The 20,522-nt window shown below is 49.5% G+C and overlaps 9 protein-coding genes across 9 annotated transcripts; 4 read left to right on the top strand and 5 right to left on the bottom strand.

The window, feature by feature from the left end:
* Positions 1-478: 478 nt before the first annotated feature.
* AKAW2_21254S (replication factor C subunit 1) lies at positions 479-3,898 on the bottom strand (the record flags this gene model as incomplete). The annotated part of the gene is made up of 5 exons (XM_041686058.1): positions 479-1,092; positions 1,145-3,510; positions 3,564-3,651; positions 3,707-3,728; positions 3,812-3,898. The coding sequence occupies 5 exons, from the start codon at positions 3,896-3,898 to the stop codon at positions 479-481; spliced, it is 3,177 nt and encodes a 1,058-aa protein (XP_041540080.1).
* Positions 3,899-4,236: 338 nt separating this feature from the next.
* Positions 4,237-5,076, top strand: MRPL16 (mitochondrial 54S ribosomal protein uL16m; the record flags this gene model as incomplete). The annotated part of the gene is made up of 3 exons (XM_041686056.1): positions 4,237-4,294; positions 4,357-4,824; positions 4,898-5,076. The coding sequence occupies 3 exons, from the start codon at positions 4,237-4,239 to the stop codon at positions 5,074-5,076; spliced, it is 705 nt and encodes a 234-aa protein (XP_041540079.1).
* Positions 5,077-5,150: 74 nt separating this feature from the next.
* Positions 5,151-5,779, bottom strand: AKAW2_21252S (uncharacterized protein; the record flags this gene model as incomplete). Its single annotated transcript, XM_041686055.1, has 4 exons — positions 5,151-5,245; positions 5,401-5,547; positions 5,610-5,668; positions 5,730-5,779. The coding sequence occupies 4 exons, from the start codon at positions 5,777-5,779 to the stop codon at positions 5,151-5,153; spliced, it is 351 nt and encodes a 116-aa protein (XP_041540078.1).
* A 587-nt stretch (positions 5,780-6,366) lies between these two features.
* RFC5 (replication factor C subunit 5) lies at positions 6,367-7,722 on the bottom strand (the record flags this gene model as incomplete). The annotated part of the gene is made up of 6 exons (XM_041686054.1): positions 6,367-6,391; positions 6,450-6,505; positions 6,564-6,662; positions 6,716-6,884; positions 6,948-7,570; positions 7,636-7,722. 6 exons carry the CDS (start codon positions 7,720-7,722, stop codon positions 6,367-6,369), a joined length of 1,059 nt encoding a protein of 352 aa, XP_041540077.1.
* Positions 7,723-8,383: 661 nt separating this feature from the next.
* On the bottom strand, positions 8,384-9,308 carry COX11 (cytochrome c oxidase assembly protein; the record flags this gene model as incomplete). Its single annotated transcript, XM_041686053.1, has 4 exons — positions 8,384-8,433; positions 8,492-8,933; positions 8,996-9,065; positions 9,118-9,308. The coding sequence occupies 4 exons, from the start codon at positions 9,306-9,308 to the stop codon at positions 8,384-8,386; spliced, it is 753 nt and encodes a 250-aa protein (XP_041540076.1).
* Positions 9,309-10,415: 1,107 nt separating this feature from the next.
* Positions 10,416-12,259, bottom strand: AKAW2_21249S (uncharacterized protein; the record flags this gene model as incomplete). Its single annotated transcript, XM_041686052.1, has 4 exons — positions 10,416-10,538; positions 10,676-11,857; positions 11,997-12,108; positions 12,204-12,259. 4 exons carry the CDS (start codon positions 12,257-12,259, stop codon positions 10,416-10,418), a joined length of 1,473 nt encoding a protein of 490 aa, XP_041540075.1.
* A 1,464-nt stretch (positions 12,260-13,723) lies between these two features.
* AKAW2_21248A (basic helix-loop-helix domain-containing protein) lies at positions 13,724-15,124 on the top strand (the record flags this gene model as incomplete). Its single annotated transcript, XM_041686051.1, has 2 exons — positions 13,724-13,787; positions 13,842-15,124. 2 exons carry the CDS (start codon positions 13,724-13,726, stop codon positions 15,122-15,124), a joined length of 1,347 nt encoding a protein of 448 aa, XP_041540074.1.
* Positions 15,125-15,984: 860 nt separating this feature from the next.
* AKAW2_21247A (uncharacterized protein) lies at positions 15,985-16,995 on the top strand (the record flags this gene model as incomplete). Its single annotated transcript, XM_041686050.1, has 5 exons — positions 15,985-16,244; positions 16,312-16,396; positions 16,450-16,614; positions 16,676-16,783; positions 16,843-16,995. 5 exons carry the CDS (start codon positions 15,985-15,987, stop codon positions 16,993-16,995), a joined length of 771 nt encoding a protein of 256 aa, XP_041540073.1.
* Positions 16,996-18,083: 1,088 nt separating this feature from the next.
* Positions 18,084-20,159, top strand: acuM (gluconeogenesis transcription factor RDS2; the record flags this gene model as incomplete). Its single annotated transcript, XM_041686049.1, has 7 exons — positions 18,084-18,297; positions 18,401-18,423; positions 18,567-18,584; positions 18,693-18,990; positions 19,041-19,795; positions 19,856-20,052; positions 20,108-20,159. 7 exons carry the CDS (start codon positions 18,084-18,086, stop codon positions 20,157-20,159), a joined length of 1,557 nt encoding a protein of 518 aa, XP_041540072.1.
* Positions 20,160-20,522: the final 363 nt, after the last annotated feature.

Here is a 20,522-nt window from a genome sequence, read left to right as displayed (position 1 = left end):
GGGCAGAAGATGGATGGCCTGGAGATCCCGTGGCCGATCTCCGCACCGCCGCAACCATTCCTCTGACACACCGACGTCTCCTTTGTCGGACCCAAGAGGGTGGTTCCCTTTATCCTTGCACGGTTACTAGTCTATGCAAGGCAAATTAGCTACCGAGGGACATGCCTTAGTATTGGATTTTCGTATATCCTTTACAGTGTGCAACTCTTTGGTCCCGGCGATGGATAGATGCGGGGTACTACCCAGTATACGAAGCAATTAAAAGATCACAGTACAACCTTGGAATTCTATGATATGGTCTATTATACAATTGGAGTGATTCATTCCAAGCTGATAATGCGATGTTAATCACACAAAATCAATAATCATCCACTGCTGATGGTGACATCGCTAGTAGCCCGCTCATTATACTAACAGAACTGATAATACATGGACATAAACCGGAGGTGATGACTCCGTCGCTCTCCCAATTTCTAGATCATTTGGCCTTGGGTTTCCGGCCTCGAGCTTTCTTGGGTTTCTCTTCCTCGTCGTCGATAACATCATCATCGCCCGCTGCTGCCTTCTTCGATTTCTTTCCTTTGGCTGCTCCGCCCTTCGCCGCCTTCTTGGGCACGCGAACATACTTGTCCTTCTTCAAATCAAGCTCTTCGTTCTCGTCGTTGTCCTTTGAGTCGTCTTCGAGCACCTCTTCCTCATCCGACTCCTCAAGGGCATCTTCGATGTCAGGCTTCTCCTTCGGCATCTTCTTCGGAGCAGCAATACTGCTGGCCTTAATGAAGGGGAGGGGATGGGAGCGCTGGTTATAGATCCGTGTGAATGCTGCTTTCGTCTGTGTCTGCAGCTTCACATTGGATTCATCCATAGGTCCCAGCCCAAGTTCTACTAAGGCATCCCAGTCCTCGCGCGTAAGGAAATAGCTGTCCATGAAATCAATGACATCGTCGACACTATCCTTGCCTTCCACCATTAATCGGCGGACTAGCCTGTCCCAGAGGAGCGGCATATACTGTTGTCGAATCTCATCTCGATCACCAGATGCGCGAAGACGCATATGACCCTGAATTTCTTTGATGTAACGCCAAAGCTTGCCTATAATTGGTGTTAGCACTGCAAACTATGATAGCCAACAGATCGCACAAACCTTGTTTACTGTTCTGTCCCAGCCAACTAGTAAACCCGGGCCGCTCCATCATGTTTCCGTACGTATAGCTGGCTGGCCGGACAAAACTGAACACGGCATGAGTAGGCATCAGACTCCATTGCTGCTGAGTACCATGAATCATCTTGTCAACGAGATCACCATCACTGATGCTTGAAGCAGCGTTGTCCATTAGTTCAAGTTGTTTCAGCTTCTGTTCTCTGCCATGATAGGCGCCAGTCAACGCCGGTCGGGTTTTCAGATAGTTCTCTTGAAGCATCAGAGGACTAAACTCGTGATCGTTGAAGTAGAGTTCGATTTTATCATTCAACGTAGCCTTTGAGCTTGGCGAGAACATTTGCGCACTGAGAATCTTGCCGACAATATCCCAGGGCTTCAGAACGATGTGCTTTTCCCATGCTTTAGACATTTGCTTCCCCTTTTCGAAGTCTAGGTTTGTCTGGTCTAGTTTCACGGTTGAAAGCATGTTGATAACTTGCCGGATGTCCGCGTTGGTGCCTTCAATCAGACTGTCCAAGACCTGAGGCGGGATCCTCAAGCCCTCGCGGAAGCAGATGGTCGACAGTCGGGCTCTAATCTGCTCGGCCGTCGGCCGTCTGAACGGAAGTTCATATGTGACATGATCGAAAGGCTTCATTTTCGGGAGCCTTCGCTCATTACAGATCAAAATCAGCGGGATGTGAGTCTTCTTGGCGATGGAGGCGAGTGCTCCTACACCACCTCTATCACCGGCGGACATGCCGTCAACTTCATCCATGATGAGGACCAAGTTCTTCTTCGCACTTTCCACCTTCTTGCCAACACCCGAAAAGTAGCCTTGTAGCGAAGTTGTATCCAAAACACCGAGAAGGCCGTTTTCCACGAGCTTCTTGCTTCTTGTGTCACTTGCATTCGTCTCCACGACATCGTACCCTTCTAGCTTTGCCACCAGATGTGCTGCTGTAGTCTTGCCAATTCCAGGCGGTCCGTGAATCATGACAGAGCGATACATTCCTGACCCATCCTTCCCTGGCTTGTTGAATCCAGCCTTGGCATTCTTGTGCCAGTCGCGAAGCCAGTTCTGTAGTTTCTCGACAACACCTTTGTTACCACAAATCATATTCATCGATGTCGGTGCATATTTGGTGGTCCACAGGCGGTCGTCTGTCTTCGTGCTTTGCGTCGTACTTTGCGAACTTGAAGGCGGTTGAGGTCCTGAGGGAGCCGTGCTGCGCGCAGCCGCCGCCTTGCGCTTCTCCTCGCGGTCGATCTCTGCGGCCATCGCGCGAATTTTTTCTTCCTCTGCTTTCTTTTTCGCCTCATGTTGCTCTGCCGCTTTCCCATCTCCACCATTGGCTGGAAGTCGACGGATAAGCTCGAAAAGCCCCTCCTCGTTGATTGTCTTTAGGTTGTGCTGCTTAATCGTTGCCAGCTTTTTAGGCCCGGCATCTGCTCCCAGGACGACATAGCTGGTTTTGGAACTAGGTGCCCCAGTGACTTTACCACCATACTTCTTCACCAAGTTTTGCCCTTCATCGCGGCCGAGCGTATCCAAGACACCAGTGAAAACGAAAGACAGCCCTGCAAGACAATTTCCCGCTCCCTGTGGTATGTCCGCCCCCCCAGCTACTGGTGACCGCGAGCGCTGTGCGTGAGCAGCGTAGTTGAACTTGGCCTTTTCACCAGTCTCGCGCGGAGGAGAGGGTGGTCTGATCGTAGGTATGCTGTCAAATATATCCTGAATCTCCTTGCTTTCAGGTCGATCTGTTTTGGCAGATGCCCTTGGCTTCTTAGGTGTACGGGGAGCGGCTTTCGTCTCCGCAGCCTTTTTAGGACTAGACTTAGTGTCATAATCCTCGTCCTTCTCAAGAACTTCGGATTTGCGTTTGCGCGCTGGTTGGGAGGCGGCTGACTTGGCAGCTCTGGAAGGCCGCTTGGGCAGGTCCTCCATAACCACGTCCTCATCCGATTCCGCGGCTGCCTGCTTCTTTCGTCCCTGTCTTCCGGAGGCGGCACTAGCTGGCTTTACCGCAAGTTCCTCGAAATCACTGTCGCTGTCTTTGTCCTCTTCCTCGACATAATCATCATCCCCCTTGCCTGGTTTCTTGTACTCTGTCGCATGGATGTCATCGTCACCGAGTTCATCGTCCTCAACAATTGTGGTAGCCTTTCGTGTGCCGCGTTGAGGTCTTGGTGCAGGTTTTTCGGTGCTCGTAGACTTTTTCGATTTCGGGGACGACTTCGCTTCAGGTTCTTCGGTGACAGCAGGCTGGGATGGCTTGGTCTCCTTGGCAGGCCTGCCTCTCTTCTTGCTAGATGCGAAATAGTCTGACGAAGTTGTGGGTTCACCCTTCGATACTTCTGGCTTTCTGAGTAATTGTTAGCAAATACAGCGGGTAGAGTCGCATTAGGGCAGACATACGGCTTGCTCGGAGCCTTCACCTTCGGGCTTGCGGTCTTGGTAGCGACAACCTCTTCCTCATCACTGTCGTCTACAACCTTTCTAGTCCCTGTACGCGCATCAATAAGATATTGCGGGACAAAACTGATAACCAGTTCTCTTACTCTTTTTTCTCGTAGAAGGCTCCTAATTTGGTACCAATGTCAGTAATTTCATCGGCGATTCGCATGCAGCATGAAATGCTTATGCGCATTGGGGGATTCACATACCTCTTTCTTCGGCGCGGGCTTTGCGGGAGATGGGTTGGAGCCTTGACTAGACTTGCCGCCAAAAAAGCTCCGAATATCAGCAGGCATGGCGACAGATGATTAATGGAGCATGCCCCGGAGCGCAATGGTTGAGCAGGATATTTAAGCGACCCAGAAACGATGCTGACGGACACCCAACTAGCACAGCACAGGCAGCTTCCCAAGAAACACGACGCGCTGCCTGGAGCTCGCCGGCGGGAGACGTGACTTAATTGGCTTACCTAAGGGTGGCACGCGTGTGGCACGTGCGCAGCACTTTCTTCCCTTTCGGGAAGTGGAATCGGCGCTGGAGTGAAGCCGATGGCCTGAAAGTCAGTCTGCGGTCCATCCATCATCCTTCCGGTCCCCCCATTCAGTCCAAGCAGGGCCGATTGCCACGATTCACAATGGGTCCGCAGCTGAAGATGTTCTCGGGGCCTCAGATGGCATTCCTCCGGCCGTCGTGTGAGATTCCCGCAAGCCTCCCCAAGAAAAGTTTTTTATATCCTGACTCCGATGCCGTACAGTAGGTCTGTCGACGCCATTCACGGCTTTCCCGCTATCGCGATGCTTCTCGACGACCTCGCCTGCCCTCGATTGGCTTACCCCTAAGTTCGCCGAGAGATCCAAGTCCCCGAAGGGTCGTCCGCATGTCGCAACTGGTGGTTCTTCCCGCGGTACCACTGTCGTCTGGGGTGATTATGGCTTGCGGATGAAGGACCACGACCGCCGGTTGCCCGCTGCGTCGCTGAAAATTGCAGAGGATACGATCAAGAGACGTCTGAGGGGTATGAACTACACATTGTACAAGCGCGTGAGCGCAAACATCGGTGTCTACACCAAGGGCAATGAACAGCGTATGGGTAAGGGTAAGGGAAAGTTCGACTACTGGACTGCGAAGGTTGGCGTGAGCAGAATCGTCTTTGAGCTCAAGGGTGATCTGCACGAAAAGGTCGCCAGGGAGGCCTTCCGTCTGGCCGGCCACAAGCTGCCCGGTATGTTAACTCTCACTTGATTACATATCTTCAATTATCGACATACGGTGAACTAATAATACAACTGCGGCAGGCCTCTGGGAATTTGTGAAGAAGGGCGACCCACCGGTCGTTGGACTGACGAAACTTGGCAATGGAGTGACTCTGGAGAGCCTCAAACGCGCACGCAGAAGCCCAGCCCTCGGTACTCAGGACCTACCGAACCCCCCGACCTCGACCTCGTCCTCCTCCAGTCCTTCTGCTCCCCAATAATTCAGAGCGCTTTCTCTCAACCAAACCTCTCACTCACGTCAATCCACCTCGGTTCATTCACAACGTCATGACATCTAAGCCCCGACGCCCGAACCAGGTCCATACCCTTGTTCTCTCCTGATTTTCGCCGCCAGCGCAGCACCCTCTTCTGGGGTTTCGGGCTTCAGGTCTTGTGTACATTATCATCATCATCAGCTTCTAGACTCTCTATATCTGTCATGTTTTATTTATTTTTCTTTCCCGCTTTGTCGCAGGTGTCGATGTATTTTCATATGAATATGCGGAGTTAGGAAAAAGAGAAATATCAAACTATACTGTACCTACCTATATCTGTGATTCCCGTAAGACCTGTCGTACCCTCGCCCTTCTCCAGCTGTCGTGCTAGCGGAGTATCCCTGTACTGCTCCTCGTTTCCATTCCGGTCGTCGTCAAGTGTTGTTCTCATCTCGCTGACGGTATGCTGGGAGTGTCCTGCGAGCAACTTAGTCGGCTGCTACATAACCATAGGATAAGATGAAGATAGTATAACATACCACCCAACTGCCCCGTCTGCTTCGCCGGTGTCTCCGTAAACAACCGGATAGATTCATACCTTACACCCACCATTAGCATTAATTTCAGCCTTGGAAACAAATGTAGTAGGCTGGACATACTGCGTGTTCTCACCACCAGGCTCGATGTCCATGAGATTAGTGCCAGACATTATTCAAAGTGGATGTTCAGTATGTGTGATATTTTATGAATAGATAATTGATTTTTGAAGGTAGGTAAGTAGTTCAGAGTCTCGGGGAGAAGTCGGGGGATATGGTTGTGGTTGTGGTGGATCATCATCTATGGGATGATGACGTAGTCTATCTACTAGCCATCTAGACGATCAAGATGTCATCTCTACCAAGGTTCTGTGGAGAAGTTAACGCCCACTTCGTGTTTTGTTCCTGGCTGTTTTCGGTTGATCTTGATGCTTGATCACATGTCGTTGGCTTGGGTTTGGGGATACGAAGATGTACTACTTGTTAGTTGGTGGTTGGCTTGGTATAGTCAGTATTTTGCTTGTGCTTAGTTGGGTGTTGATTCGCTTGCTGTGAGCTGGTACCAGGGTTTCGGTGTGCATTCGTTTAATGCAAGATATAATCAAGTTTTATGGTTTTTAAGAGATACAGGAGTAATGCATGCTAGAAATACTGAGGTGGGTTTCAGCTACGAGTCCCATAGTGGTCCAGATGAGATACGACCCCCGGTAGTGTACAATGAAGTCATTAAGAATCGTTAGGTATTATTATCTTCGTGATTTTAAAATTCCATGCCCATAAGATAACTGTGCACGGGTTAGCGAATCAATTGAGCTGTTTCGGGGTTTTTGGGGGTAGTCGAACCTTTCGTATATGCGCATGAACTTGGCAACGAATGCTTCGAGGTGGAAGATTACTTTCTGCGGAGGAAATTAGCCGTGTATCTTCGACATTCATGCAGCAAGTGAGAGCCCTTACGCTGCCTTGAGTGATCCTGTGCTCATAGAACGCCGACCACCTGATGACATCAGGCTTTAGAGCATCGTCGACCTTTGTGATCAGGTTAAATGTCAAAGACTAGATCCCAGTTAGCATATCTGTTCCAGTCATTAAAAATGTACTGATCGAACCTTGATAATAGTAGTCGGTGGTATGCAATGTGTCAAAAGGTCGTATAAGCGTGCGCGGACTTGCAACAGACGAGCTGGCGATCGCTCAGCCAGGATCTCCTCGGCTGTCAACGCAATCAAAGCTTCCCAGTCGGGTGGTGGGATGAGCGTGTTATCCGTCACTTTCTCACTAGAAACAGAAGCGTATCATGTTAGCTCTGGCACCCCAATAGATAACCAATCGAGGACGTACTTCTGAGCATAGATGGCCTCAAACATAAGAAGCGCGCGACGAAGATTCCGCCCGCTCTCCTTAGCAATCCTCTTATTTAACCCACTTGCCTCAGGCCATCCTTCCTTCTTAGCCGCGTTCCTCAGTACAGTGCAGATTTCCTCTTCATTCGGAGCAGCAACCCTGACCAGCAGGGTACGGGACCGGATAGGAGCGATAATATTCGAGGTGCTATTGGCCAACAGAATCAACCTCAAGTTGGGACTGTACTTCTCCATCGTTCGTCTCAGCGCCGCCTGCGCATCACGAGTAAGATGATCGGCCTCGTTGATCACAACGACCTTGAAGCGCTGCTTCGCCGAGAGATCGACCTGCTGGGTCTGCGCAATCTCCTTCAACAGCTCTTGCACAACAACACGATCATAGTTTCCAACATCCGACGGGGTGATCTCCAAGTGATAGACCGAAGACACTATATTGAACTCGAGCTTGCGGTTGCTTGTCGTTTGAAAGACTCTAGCGTCGATCTTAATCTTTTCGACTCCGGAACCGTACAATTCTTTGAGCGTCGCGATGGTTCGTGTCTTTTTGCCGGCGCCTGAGGGTCCGTACATGAGCAGATGGGGGAAGTCGCCGCTTTGCGCCTAGAAACAGACATCATTGTGAGGATTGTACTCGAGGTGGATAGTATGAGCTTGAATTGCCTTACCAATGATTTCAGTCGCGCGGACAGCTCTGGGTGGTAAGTGAGGGCATCTAGCGACCGCGGCCGCAGTTTGTCAACTAGCAAGGCCATTTTTGCAATTGAGTGTGCAGTTCAATAGTTAAAGGCTTCAAGGTCTTCACTCAGCAGTAAGCTTTCCCTTCAGAGCCGATAGATAGCTTAGGCCGAGCGCAGACGCGTCGGGCGTGACACGCGAGCTTAATTGGAGGTCCGTGCGCTATGCTGACTATGCAGCACATTCACCAATCACGTCCAGCCCTACAAAATCATTGCAGATCTACAATCGAGACGGTCAAGTACGTAGTAGCCAGAGAAACATTATAAACCTTGTCTACATTGAGGTGATGGATGTATAACAATGACTCCTCTATATTTCACGTTTTAACGCCTAAATACTATACATGATATGTCACCCCGCCCATTCCATACGAAAAGCTTCAGTAGTTCTCTGTATGTACATGCTCTATCTATGATACAAAGATGGTCAGTGGGGTGCTTGGGACCATCAGGTTCAGGTTTTCATAATTGGCCCATGCAAGAGGAGAGATGGGTCTTCCGAATTTGCTCGGAGGGTTCACACCGGAGCGAGCCAGGTCTCTGGGTCATTCCGCTGGATGTCACAAGGCCAGGGTGATTTCGGGTATATACGTTCCAAAAGCATTTTACTGCGAGTCTGTTGTCGTAGAGAGTCTTATCGCTTGGCTCCTGGTATGTATTACAATCAGTCATGCCATTAGCTCGACGGCAATGGCTTCAAGACACCATTGTCATCATATCGCGCCTCTGTTTCACATTGATTAGCCACATGATACCTCATCATTGGTTTGATCTGGAGACTTACTGAAGAAGGTATATGAGAGCGTAATTGTGTCAATGCCCTTCATTGCTGGATCATTGGCAAAGTCAGGGTCGATGAAGAAGAACACCGGCATGTCAACCGACTCTCCAGCATTCAGCTTCTGCTCGTCGAAGCAAAAGCATTGGATCTTGCTGAAGTAGGGAGCAACCTGTCCGGGAGTGACACTATACGTCGCTACACCAATAATATCCGTTGGGCCCTTGTTTGTCGCTGTGAAGAATGCAAGTGCTGTCTCGCCCGGAAGAACTCGAACTTCACGTTGTTGCGGTGTAAACTTCCATGGTAAAACATCCGAAACTGATCCATTAAACGTGATTCTCAAACGACGGGAGTCGGTGACCGGAGTGACGCGGGAAGAGGTATCGCCGTCACCTACACGGTGAGTAGCTACGGGTTGACCGTTCCAGCCGGTTTGTTGGCAGATCTGTATGAGTGAAGCCGTTAGCCTCTGCCGCAGACTAGAATTCAAGAGCAGGGTTGTCGAACCATTTTGTACAGAGGGACGGAGCCATAGGCAAGCGCAACGGTTCCAAGAATAAGACTGGCTGTATAGTACCTATAACCTATTAGACAGGAACTACTGATGCAATTGCGATCCTTCAACATACATGGTCGACGCATTGCGCTTTTTCGACTGTGGCGTATTGAAAGGTGCGTTGATATTCTGCCGGAGACATGAATTGCGAGTGAAGAATCTCCTCCCAGAGTCAACACATCGTGTATTTGTGATGGTGGCCGGGCGGAGGCCGGGGCCCGACCAAGGAAGCCGACCCCATGAGGAGATCGGGCGCGAGAACATCGTCAATGATTATATGCGCTGCGGGGAGATATGGAGAGATGCCATCTAGAACTCCAATTGGGATAAGGTACCTGAAGCACGTGATATGATCAGGCAATGCTTTTCTGTCGGTTGTATTATACCGCCTATAATGCCGCCTTCCTTGTTCCGCGCGTCCGATGGTAGCCGGGACTTGTTTGTTTTAGGAAATTCTATCCCAAACTACCAGATTCGGCATCTCGTTCACCTTGCTAGGGCTATGAAAATAGTGTTTTAGGAAATTTGGACAAGTTAAACACCTGGGTACACATTGTGATTATTTATAAATAACATTGATGCTTGGCTGTATGAAAACGATTAACAAGCAAATGTGAACATCTGCGATACTGTAGCCTTGGTAATATATACCTCTACGGAAAATAGTAGTAGGTTAGTACTTAGTAGCATACCACAGATTTAAGATGAAGTTCTATCATGACGATGTGACTACATGCCTTATGCTCAAATCAAAGCACTCCCAGGTGTACTAAAGTATGCAGTACCCTAAGTACCACCACCAGATGTCTCAAACCCAGAGAAAGCTTGTTGAACATCCTGTATGTAGGAATATCCGATCAAGAGATACGCCAAGTTTTGGCCCTATCAGAAACCCCTTTATCTTGCCAATGTAAAATCAAGGAAGGTTGATCACTCCCTAGGATAAGATTAACTCTAAAACATTTGTCTTCTGTTTCAGATGAGCTTCTAGACACTCTGAAAATCCAAAGACATCGTCAAATTTCTATTCTTGGGCTCTCCCAAATTTAGGGTGCCGGCTTCCCAATAACGGGCATCTATGATGGGCCAGGAGAGAAAAATGAGATCAGATAACCTTATCGGGGCGGGAGATTTGCGCTTGACCAAGATGGCGATTCTTTGCCCTATGGCTTTGTTCGAGAGAGAAACACCTACAGACCTGGCTAGATTGCTTGCTTTTGTTCATTCAATTCTCGACGAACAATAATGGCATAATAATACATATCAGAACCCCTAATGATACCCTGTATAGTACAGTGAGAGTAACGAAAGAAAAAACAATAAGTCTATACATGTAAAGGTCAGGTCGCAAACGCCATTCGCTCAGCGCAATTACACCAGCACGCTTCTACCGATCCGACCAAATACACCCCGGACCATATCAGGCCTCTCTTGGAGACAAGTCAGAAGAATGGCGGCGCTGATAGAAAATGCTATACGTTCCCGGTGTTGATACTAGATAAGCCACAACGGTTAGAAAGTGGTACAATGTTCGACGAAGCTAGAATAGGATGGCGCAGAGAGCGGCAAGACGAGTGTGACAACTCCCAAGCTCTGCAACCACTGGGTAATATGGAAGTATTTGAACTCACCTGTTTCTCGTAATATCTTGGCAGAACAGTTGCAGCAGCCCTGGGAGCCACAAATAGTGAAATCTCCTGTCGCTTCCGTGCGTTCTCCACGAGTATGCTCCAACCGCACATCAGGCATCCGGCGCCGACACAGAGCCCAGAATCCCACATCATTGGAGTTACTGTACCGCGGTGAAATACTTTGGGGCCGATCCTTGTTCTTGCAAGACAGACAGAGTAGTAGAACAAGCTCACAAATGAAGCAAGGAAGGCAGATGAGCGCAAGGCAGCAGCTATGGGCTGTTTGAGGGATGCCATGGACTTTATTGATCGCAAACGAAAGATGATCTGTAAAGGTATGTAGGTAGCACAGGCGAAATTGAATGTTCGAGTGAATCGAGACAGAGCATGCTTTTCACAGCTATGACCACTACCCATGTGGACCATCTCACACGGTATCGGGATGGTCTTGGAAGGGTCTCCCCATTCCACGGGCCAATTATAATCTTTGCACATGGACTGAAGTAGTGATGCTTGCCCAGTGTCTTTTCCGTACACAAAGACACCGTGCCTAGCACGGCGAAGTGCTTCGATCAGGCGGCCATCCACCTTTGCTACTTCTCCTATCCATTTACCGTAAGATCTTGGTAGCCTCTCAGGCATATAAAACCATGCCCACATAACTATCGCTGCGCTCGTGGCGAACACACCCGCATCTGCGAGTTGAGGAGCAACACGCTCCACTAGACTCCACTGATTTTTTGACTTTCGCCATCGCCGCCAATTTGCCCAACCCATGTAGACCATCAAATCGACCGCTCTTGTAAGGCTGAAAAGAGTGAGGTCCATGGTTCTACCTGCGAACTGGGGATGGCTATGCGGCTCCGGTCCGAGCTTTCTCTGGTCTGCAGCATTTTCTGAATCAGTACCACCTTGACATTCGTCGCAAGCTCTCTGCAACCTGATAGGCCTCCGATTCAGAATATTAAAACTGAACCAAGCGGACAGTAACGCAGAAACAAATCTAGCCAGTCGCATGTGAATCAATGCATTGGAACGACCGGGTTTTAAACCCAGCTTACGAACGAGATGCGCAAGACATCGTAAGAGAATCAGAGGAAAGACGGTTGAGCCCCCTACGAGTACAGCACAGAATGCCGGGAAAGCATCCAGCCGTAGAGTACTTGTCAATGTGGTGGACAACTGCATAGCCAGAGTGAGTACACCGGCCTTATCCTGATGGTAGACGGGTAGGGCAGCGAAAATTTCCATGTGTGTATACGCATCACGAACGATGCATAGGTGCAGCGGGCTTCATGCTATCAGGGTAACATTAACATACCTCCTTGAGCTGCTCTCCGAAGCTTAAGCCATGCCCCCGAATTCGCCGTAGACAGGTTATTACTCTAGGAGTAGTTGAAGATAAATAACCAAGTGCGTATGCGCGTAGAATTCTGTTACGGTCAGTATCGACGCAGCCTATTGATCCGTAGTTGATGTGCTCGACGCCACCCAGAAGTGGCCGAAATTGGGAATAATGAATACTTACGGCCGTAGAACACGGATACTGCTCTGATGCTGGCGAATGATGGTGGCCGAGTCCATGGTGCATCCAACTCATTTAGTCCATGACCGTGCCATTGAAGTCTGGATCTGAGTTGTGAAACAATGAAACAACCTATTTGCTGGTGTCAGACTGTATCTTGGGAGTATACCACCGATTAACAGAATCGAGACCATGGCCACAAAAAGGGACGAATGAATTCTGCAGAAAATCAAAGGATTGTGGCAGGACATACTGCACTAAAATCCAAGCATTTCTAGCCGGCCCAAAGATCTTGACAGAATAGGAAACTAACACAAACACTTGGCTCCGCGGCGGTTACCCAGAGTGGTACGTGCTCCGTGATGGGCAGCCCTTTTTGTATGTAGGATCGGCCGTGGATCCGTGCGACGGACTATTAGAAATTCGACCTCGGTCGTTCAAGACACGAGGGGAATGGCCGTTAACCCAGGTGTGGTTCAGGGGTTACAGACCAGGCGGAAGGCGACGATCCCCCGTTATGCCACGCTCGAAACTTGGGGTTTTATCAACCAACCGCTAGCCGTCACCTGGGGAAACCAGCTGGTGTAATGGAGCCAAGAAAGTATGAACTCCAGTAGACACAATGGTAGCGAATCGTCCAGATCGGAGGAGCCGGAGCAGTTTTACGGCTCACCTTGCTGAGGGATGATCAAGGAAAAGAATTCCTGTCAGCGGGGAAGAACAAAAAAAGCAGACAGACAGAGAGTGAGTGTACATGGTGGATGAATGGAGATGTGGATAGGTGGATGGATAGATTGGATGGGCACCAGAAATGGGAATCGATCGGGCCGGATAAGGTCGAGTCTCCCCGGACTGGGAAATTGGTCCGATTCATACCGTCTGGAAACCAAAATTACACAATCTGGGTCTGTTGCGTTGCTGGCAATTGGTGGTATCAATGGTAATTATTTTACGTCACGCGACCTCCGCCGGAGCGCCAGATTTTTGCATGTGATTGCCTTGAAAAGGCCGACGGATTCCCAGCGACGAGAAGCAACTCGTGTGGTGACTGACTGTCTGAATGTTACGATCGATCTGTCTATCTACGGTTACTCTCTCCACTGTCCATGATCCCCGGATTCTGCCGTCAACCCTCCCGTCTAACTGTCAGTTTCAATGTGGGGGATGCCTTTTCCGTCAAGTGAATTTGGTCTTGTTGACGGTATTTCGTATCCTAGACCTCCAGACATTCGCCCGTACTTCCCCGGCACCATCGACCGTTGATACTCCCCTCCGCGACCACCGTCCCCTATAGCTAGCTAGCTTCCAATCTTCTGGTGATTGTATCACTGGAGCTCTTTGAAACCATATTGTCATCGCATTCTTGAAAGGGTTTATTCTCTTTCCCTGCATCCGCTTTGCCGGTCAAGGCATGTTGGCACTGTCTTTCGGCGCCGCCTTCATTCAAGACTAGCACATGCTAGTCGAGTTTCTTTGCGATATCACATACTTGCCTTCTCTCGCCCCACTCCACCATCATCGCCATGGATCCAAACAGGTCGGGGACACATAATGGCCAGAATAGTCCGCAGCCTGGCCCCTTTGGCTGTAAGTGTATTCCTTCGCTGCTGCCACGTCCTGTCTAATGTGGAGGGGCTCTAGATTCTTTTCTCTCCCCTACAGATACCCCATTCGAACCTGCTCCTGCGCCACCTCCCGGGCCGGCGCTCTTGGATCAAGATGAATCATTGATGCTGGATAACTTCTTTACTACGATGAACTCCAATCAGCTCTCCAGTGACTTTTGGCTGCAGAGTCAATCAAATAAGCCATTTGGCACCGCCAATTTCGACTTCTCAGACGAACTCCTCCCCCCGACTTTCGAAGGGTCCACGACCTCTCTTTCATCACAACCCTCCCTCTCTCATCGCAGCATAGACAAACCGCTCATGGACGTAATGCCGGGGAACCTGAGTGCCAACTCAGATATATTCGCGGCTGCTTCCATGCTATACCATAATGGAATACACGGGGCCGATTTCAATACCAACTTAGGATCTCATTCATACCCATCCCCTGACATAGATTTCAACAGCCTCAGAATGTCCACTCATGGCAAATTCCAACCGCAACCCAGCCATGTGCCCTTGAAACAACCCAACAGCTCATCCCGTCCTCGGTTACCCCATGGGTACCACACCTCAGAGATGCTCTTCGATGTCCGTGAACCGATATCCCCCGAGCAACAGCAGACCGCCAAGGTTCGTCCACTGCATTGGGGCTCGGATGAAAGTTTTGTGGATCAAGGATACATTGCACCGCCGGATCAGCCAGATGAAGAGCAGCGCACGAAAGAGCTGCTCGGTCACTTGGCATGCTTTGAAGCCCAAAGCAGTGCTGCAAACACCCGAGCGCCGAGCCCAGTACGCATCACCGGAAACTATGATGCAACATGGACTGATACAGATGCGGCTGGACAACTCAGCAATTTGCGCAGAGAGTTCAAGGACAGCATGGAAGATCTTTCCCAACCTAAGAAGAAGCAAAGAGTTTTGGTCAAGGAGGAAGAAGATGAAAATTCAGACGAGGAAAGCTCGCGGCCACGATCGAAAAAGTCCAAGGCTTCGTCATCAAGGCGAATGTCACATGACGCCGTTCGGAAACCAAGGCTTTCCCAAGGTCCAAAGCCCGCACGAGAGAACCTGACCGAAGAACAAAAGAGAAGCAACCATATTCTTTCGGAGCAAAAGCGAAGAAACTTGATCAGACAAGGGTTCGATGATCTGTGCACCCTTGTTCCTGGCCTAAAAGGCGGTGGTTTTAGCAAAAGCGCAATGCTCACGCAGGCGGCTGACTGGTTGGAAGAAGTATTGCGCGGCAATGACATCCTCAAAGCACAGCTAGCGGAGTTAAAGGCCATGAATGGTTTGGTGATGCCTCGGTAGTCACCTCAATTATGCGACCATGATCATCTCTCTTATTCTATCGAAAGCATGGGCTGATCTTCACCCATTTGTACATTGGAGCAGTTCAGCGATCTTCTGGAAGGATGCGCATTGTTCAAACGGTTATGCAGGCGTTTGTTTTTACGGCCGCCCGTCTTGATTTCTACATCAGCCAGGGTTTGATGTGCCGACGCACCTGGTTGCAGTCACATTAAAAATCCCGGCCTATTACATGTCACCCCATAATACCCACTTGGATTGGCGATAATGGTTTAATTTCCTAAATACCACATAGTATCTAGTTTGATGCATGCATTCTGCCGGGAGTATAAGCTCTCCCGCGATATCTTCTCGTTCTCCATTGGTGCTCTGCCTTCGTTGCTTCCCAATTATTGGTTTAAGCAAGGATCATTAGTCTTCACGATCGTATATCCAGCCACTAGGATGTAGTATGAATCGCGTAAAACAGTGATACATGTACAAGATGCGATGACAGTTGCTTCTTTCCCATGTACATGGGGAATATAGAGGATCTTCAACAAATGCCGCAGCATACACCGTAGTTCTCCGTAGTACGTAGATAGAGAGATAGACACACCGTAGATAGCAGCGGTAACCCACCGTCAGGGGCAGAACTACTAACTCGCGGGGGTGGCCCCACCGGCTCCAAGGGGCTTAGCGCAGCCCGGAATGCCCAGTATGATCATGTGATCTTCTCAGCAACGGGCCAACGGCGCGTTTATTATGATGACGCTACGTCCGGGTTCCGTCTGGGCATGTGGGTGTAACTACATCAAAAGTGAACAAAGCTATATAATCCAAATTAATTCCTCACCTATAGGATATTTAACAGGTCAAACATGCCTCCCAAGCGGAAGCGTTCTAGCAATGGACCCGAGCAAAGGAGTGAGGCGCGCAACAAGCCTTATGCCTACTTGAAGCCCCAGGTCCGGCAGGTCTCCGAAACAACCATCAAATCCAAGTGGTCCACACTTCCGGAGCCGGTTCAAGACAGGGTGCGCGATATGTTTCGGGCCCTGGAGCGTCCAGTTATTGTAAGACAGCAGAACGAGGGCAAACGCATCGAAGCACAGGCTGCTGTTCAAGCTGTTGTGAAAAAGTATAGTTCCCGGTCTACTGTCTCGAGGGAAATGATTATACTGACTTGTAATCTTCCAATGCTATAGTCTGGGAAAGCGGCTTCCGCGCATGCCATTTCCTCCAGTCACGAAAGACTCTGTCTTTGAGTACGAGGCAGCGCTCAAGGAGCATGTAAGTAACGCTCGATAAACCTCATTGAAGATATGACTGACACATGTTTGCAGTGTTCCTTGGAGGCTACTTTAGCCACAGTGACTGATAGTATTGATCTCTTGAAGGCTGAAGTCGAAAAGGAAGAAGCTATGCTTGAAAGAGAGAAAAAGCAACTGCAGGAGATGGAGAGAAACGCAAAGCGAGCAGAAGCGGAGAGGAAGAGGCAATCGAAGAACGTAAGTGTGGCCTCGACGCGAGTAAGTTGAGAAAATTACGATGACGCTGACCTTTTTCTAGGAGCACCCTGTTCTGCGGCAGGTTGACAGCTTGCCTGACGAGTATAACCAGAAGCAGACCGAATTTACCCTTGCGGGAGGAAAACAAACCCAAACGATGTTCGATGAGGTGCGTTTTCAGCTCCTCTTTACCCGTGCTTGATATCTGGTGTTGACATACCGTTGTAGCTCGAAAATGACCCGGAAGTCTCGAATATCTTGAAACAACTGACTGGGCATCTGAAGTCAATGCAAAACAATACCGCACCCGTTGCCGGTTTGAAAGACGCAATTGGCAGGTCGCATGCAGCATTGAGTCTAACTTTTATGCCCGAAGACTGAACCCACAGATATCTGCATCAATGACATGTCCAGAACGATTGTGCCGTTACAATTTGTACGCCGTCTGGAGCGTATACTCGAAGATGCAAGCCTCATGTCAGGCTCCAAGACATCTTGGAAGACAAGTCATGCGCAGGACGGTGTTTGACGTCCTCCGGTCGACCAAGGCATCGCGAGCCAGTTTGACGCTACCTGGAAGGTCTCCCGCATCGACTGTGGATATATCCCCCACGGGACACCAGTAATATATGGGGCTAAACGAATTCCCGCGCCTCGGAGAATTGGTCCTCTTATTCAGGACAAGCTGAGCCTCATTGCGTTCTACCTCGTTCTCTGACAAGACTCAGGCTCTGGGAATCCTCTAGGTCCAAAGAAGTTTAGCCAGATATTGACAGCGGACCCCCACTATTTGACTACAGGCAAAGAAGTCTAGTGGGCTTTATAAAAAGCTTGTGGCTGGTAATGCCAATGAGGCATCATTCACGGGTCTTTAGCCATCCAGAAACTACTTAATACAACGTCTGATTTTGGAAAGAAATTAAATAACTCTACTGCCTACTCTGCACAACCGCTCAGTGTAGGAGCATGTGGCTGCATATGCTAGATGCAAGTTTACCGAGGTAGAAACCTTGTAACTATATTCAATGACAGATAGTCTTCCTATATGTTAACATCAGAAATACGAGGATTCTGTTTAACCTCTATTTACTTTTTCGCATGAATAACTGATATTGGCTGCTTTGCTTCCGCCGTGAGAGATAGTGTCACACATGGGTTAGCCGCTCATATGCTTTTCCGAGGCTACGAACCGGGTTCGCCGCTGCCGGCCCCAATGCGGAGGGGCCCGGGAAATGAAAGATCCAAGTCCCGCACCAGCGGGGAACTTCGATGAGCCGATCGCATCGCGCGTGCCCTCACATTTTCACGTTACAGATCAGCCCGATACCTTCGCCCTCTGGTTGTTCGGTCCATTCATACCCAGTCGAATGTCTGCAGACGGTCATTTTGCTTCCCGTTTGTGTTCCAATCGACAGCAACAGTGTTAACGGCGAAACGAACCCTGCGCAACACCTTGCGCCTAGCGATCAATGACGGAGAAAAGTGCGGCGTCAACGGGTCCAGGCCCCGATCAACAAACCAGCAATGGGACAGCGGAGAGGAAACCGGATGTGACAGAGGAGGAACAGACTGGGGCAGATGCTGGTGCGAAAGACAACTCGCAGAATACACCGTCTCTCAAGACTGAGGGTGCTGCTGCCGGGGCTCACCCAAGTCCCAAAAAACGTCGCAAAGTCAATCATGGTATGGCGCTATTTGCTATGCATCCTACAAGGATCAAGGCAGCGACTCAGCTTTTCCCCCTGTTGTTTCGACCACGTTGCTAATTAGAGTGCCACGTTTGCAGCATGCGTTTACTGTCGGCGATCGGTAAAGTCTTTCCCCTCAAACAAGATCACCTTCCTCGCCCCTCACTTCAATCAACCCGAACAAACATCGCCTTTGATACTTGTTGGGCTCTACGCCTAGAGGAGTTATTTGCTAACTGAAAGGCACTCGCTCGCGTGGCACAGCATATGACTTGCGACTCGGTACGACCCGTCTGAGCTCTACCCCCCAGCGCATTTCCGTGAAACGTGGAGTGCAATTACCCTTCGAAGATCTAGTTGCTGACGGTTGTTGCTTTGCGGGAAATGTAGGAGCGACCCTGCACGCGATGCATAAAACGGAATATTGGCCACCTTTGCCACGATGAACCTCGGGAACCTTCAAAACGGTCGCGGAGTGAAAACGATCATTCGGCTGCCGATGACGAGGGCTCTTCGAATAATGAGTACTCTGGTGTCCAGATGCCCAGAAACGTCGACGGCCCAGAAGCTGCAGGTCAGCAAATGCTACCCGACGGGTCCATCGGCCTACCCACCGCTTCTGTAACTTCTGTGCAGCAGCCTGGCAACATGGCTTCTTCTGGCCAGGGTCTTAATGCTCAACAGCAAAGTGAGTCCTACCTATAAAGTTGTCTAGTGTATCATATTGACTTTAGTAAGTGATTGGGTACAACGAATGGCTTGGTGGACAAAGCCAATTCCAGGACATGCACACGTTTCACCCTTCCTACATGTTCAATGCACCAGAGGTCACTAATGAGTACAACCTCCTTGGTGACTTTCTGAGCAATAGCCTTTTGGATGATGGAGGAGTGTTTCAAAATGATGAGCTGCAGGGTATTTACTCGGACCCGTCATTACTCAATTCTATGGCGACTCTGGGAAACTCAAGTCAAAGCCTTCTTCAGCAGTCCCAACCTGCGCAACCCCAACCTAATCAACAGGCTCAGGGCGAACCTTTACAAGGGCCTACACCTGCAGTGAGCAATGACAAGGCGAGAGAGACCTATTACATGACCGCAGCAGATCCATCAGGGTCCGACCCGCCAGAGGAGCGGATGAACAAGCTTCTTAAAGCGAAATACGACGCGGGACTCCTTCGCCCATTCAACTATGTGAAGGGTTATGCCAGGCTGAATCAATATATGGAGCGACACTTGCAACAAGCCTCGCGGCAGAAGATCCTCCGACAATTAGATAAATTTCGGCCGAAGTTTCGTGAACGAATGCAGAGCCTGACCGACATTGAACTCATCCTCGTGGAGATGTGGTTTGAACGAAGCCTGATGGAATATGATCGAGTTTTTGCCAGTATGGCCATTCCTGCTTGCTGCTGGAGACGAACGGGTGAAATATTCCGTGGCAATAAAGAAATGGCAGAGTTGATCGGCGTACCGATTGAGACTCTCCGAGACGTAAGTGATTTCTGCAGACCTAAATCTCTGTCGTCGATATCTAATGACTGTCACATTCAGGGAAAGCTTGCAATCCACGAGATCATTGTGGAAGACCAGCTAGTGAGCTACTGGGAGAAGTTTGGAGCTATTGCCTTTGACAACACGCAAAAAGCCATGCTCACAAGCTGCACCCTGAAAAACCCCAATTCCAACTCCCCTGGAGATGGAATTCCCTGTTGCTTCTCATTTACAATCCGAAGAGATACCCATAACATGTGAGTGACATCGTCAGACGGTGCGATGGCTCGGTGCTAACTGCTGTTGTTCTAGCCCATCACTCATTATTGGGAATTTTCTGCCGTCACAGCGAAAGGCCAAATAAGCCTTGGAGTTATTTCCCTCGTATTTCTTTATTGTTGCCTAGCAAATGCTCGCGTGGGTTGACGCCTAGTTACTGTCTTCTTTCTTGGTGCTTACTAGTCTTCCTATTGGAGGAGCTTCGCGATATTGTTCCCTTCATACCCTTCTGTCATTGATTTAAACGGCCATCAAAAATGTACCATAATCTTCAAGGCGTGACTTGTTTCCAGAGGAAGGTAGATTGTGGCCTTGTAACGTGAACCCGAAATGGACTAGATTGGTCAGGTGCCATTCCGTAATTCGCTTGGGATGTCGGCCAAGTATCTGCAGGACTACAGTCCTGTTCTTTAAGCCATTAGAACAAGGATCAAAGTAACGACACATC

The sequence above is a fragment of the Aspergillus luchuensis genome, chromosome 2 (assembly GCF_016861625.1).
Source record: "Aspergillus luchuensis IFO 4308 DNA, chromosome 2, nearly complete sequence".
Taxonomy (NCBI): domain Eukaryota; kingdom Fungi; phylum Ascomycota; class Eurotiomycetes; order Eurotiales; family Aspergillaceae; genus Aspergillus; species Aspergillus luchuensis.
This window is presented reverse-complemented; position numbering and strand designations above follow the sequence as displayed.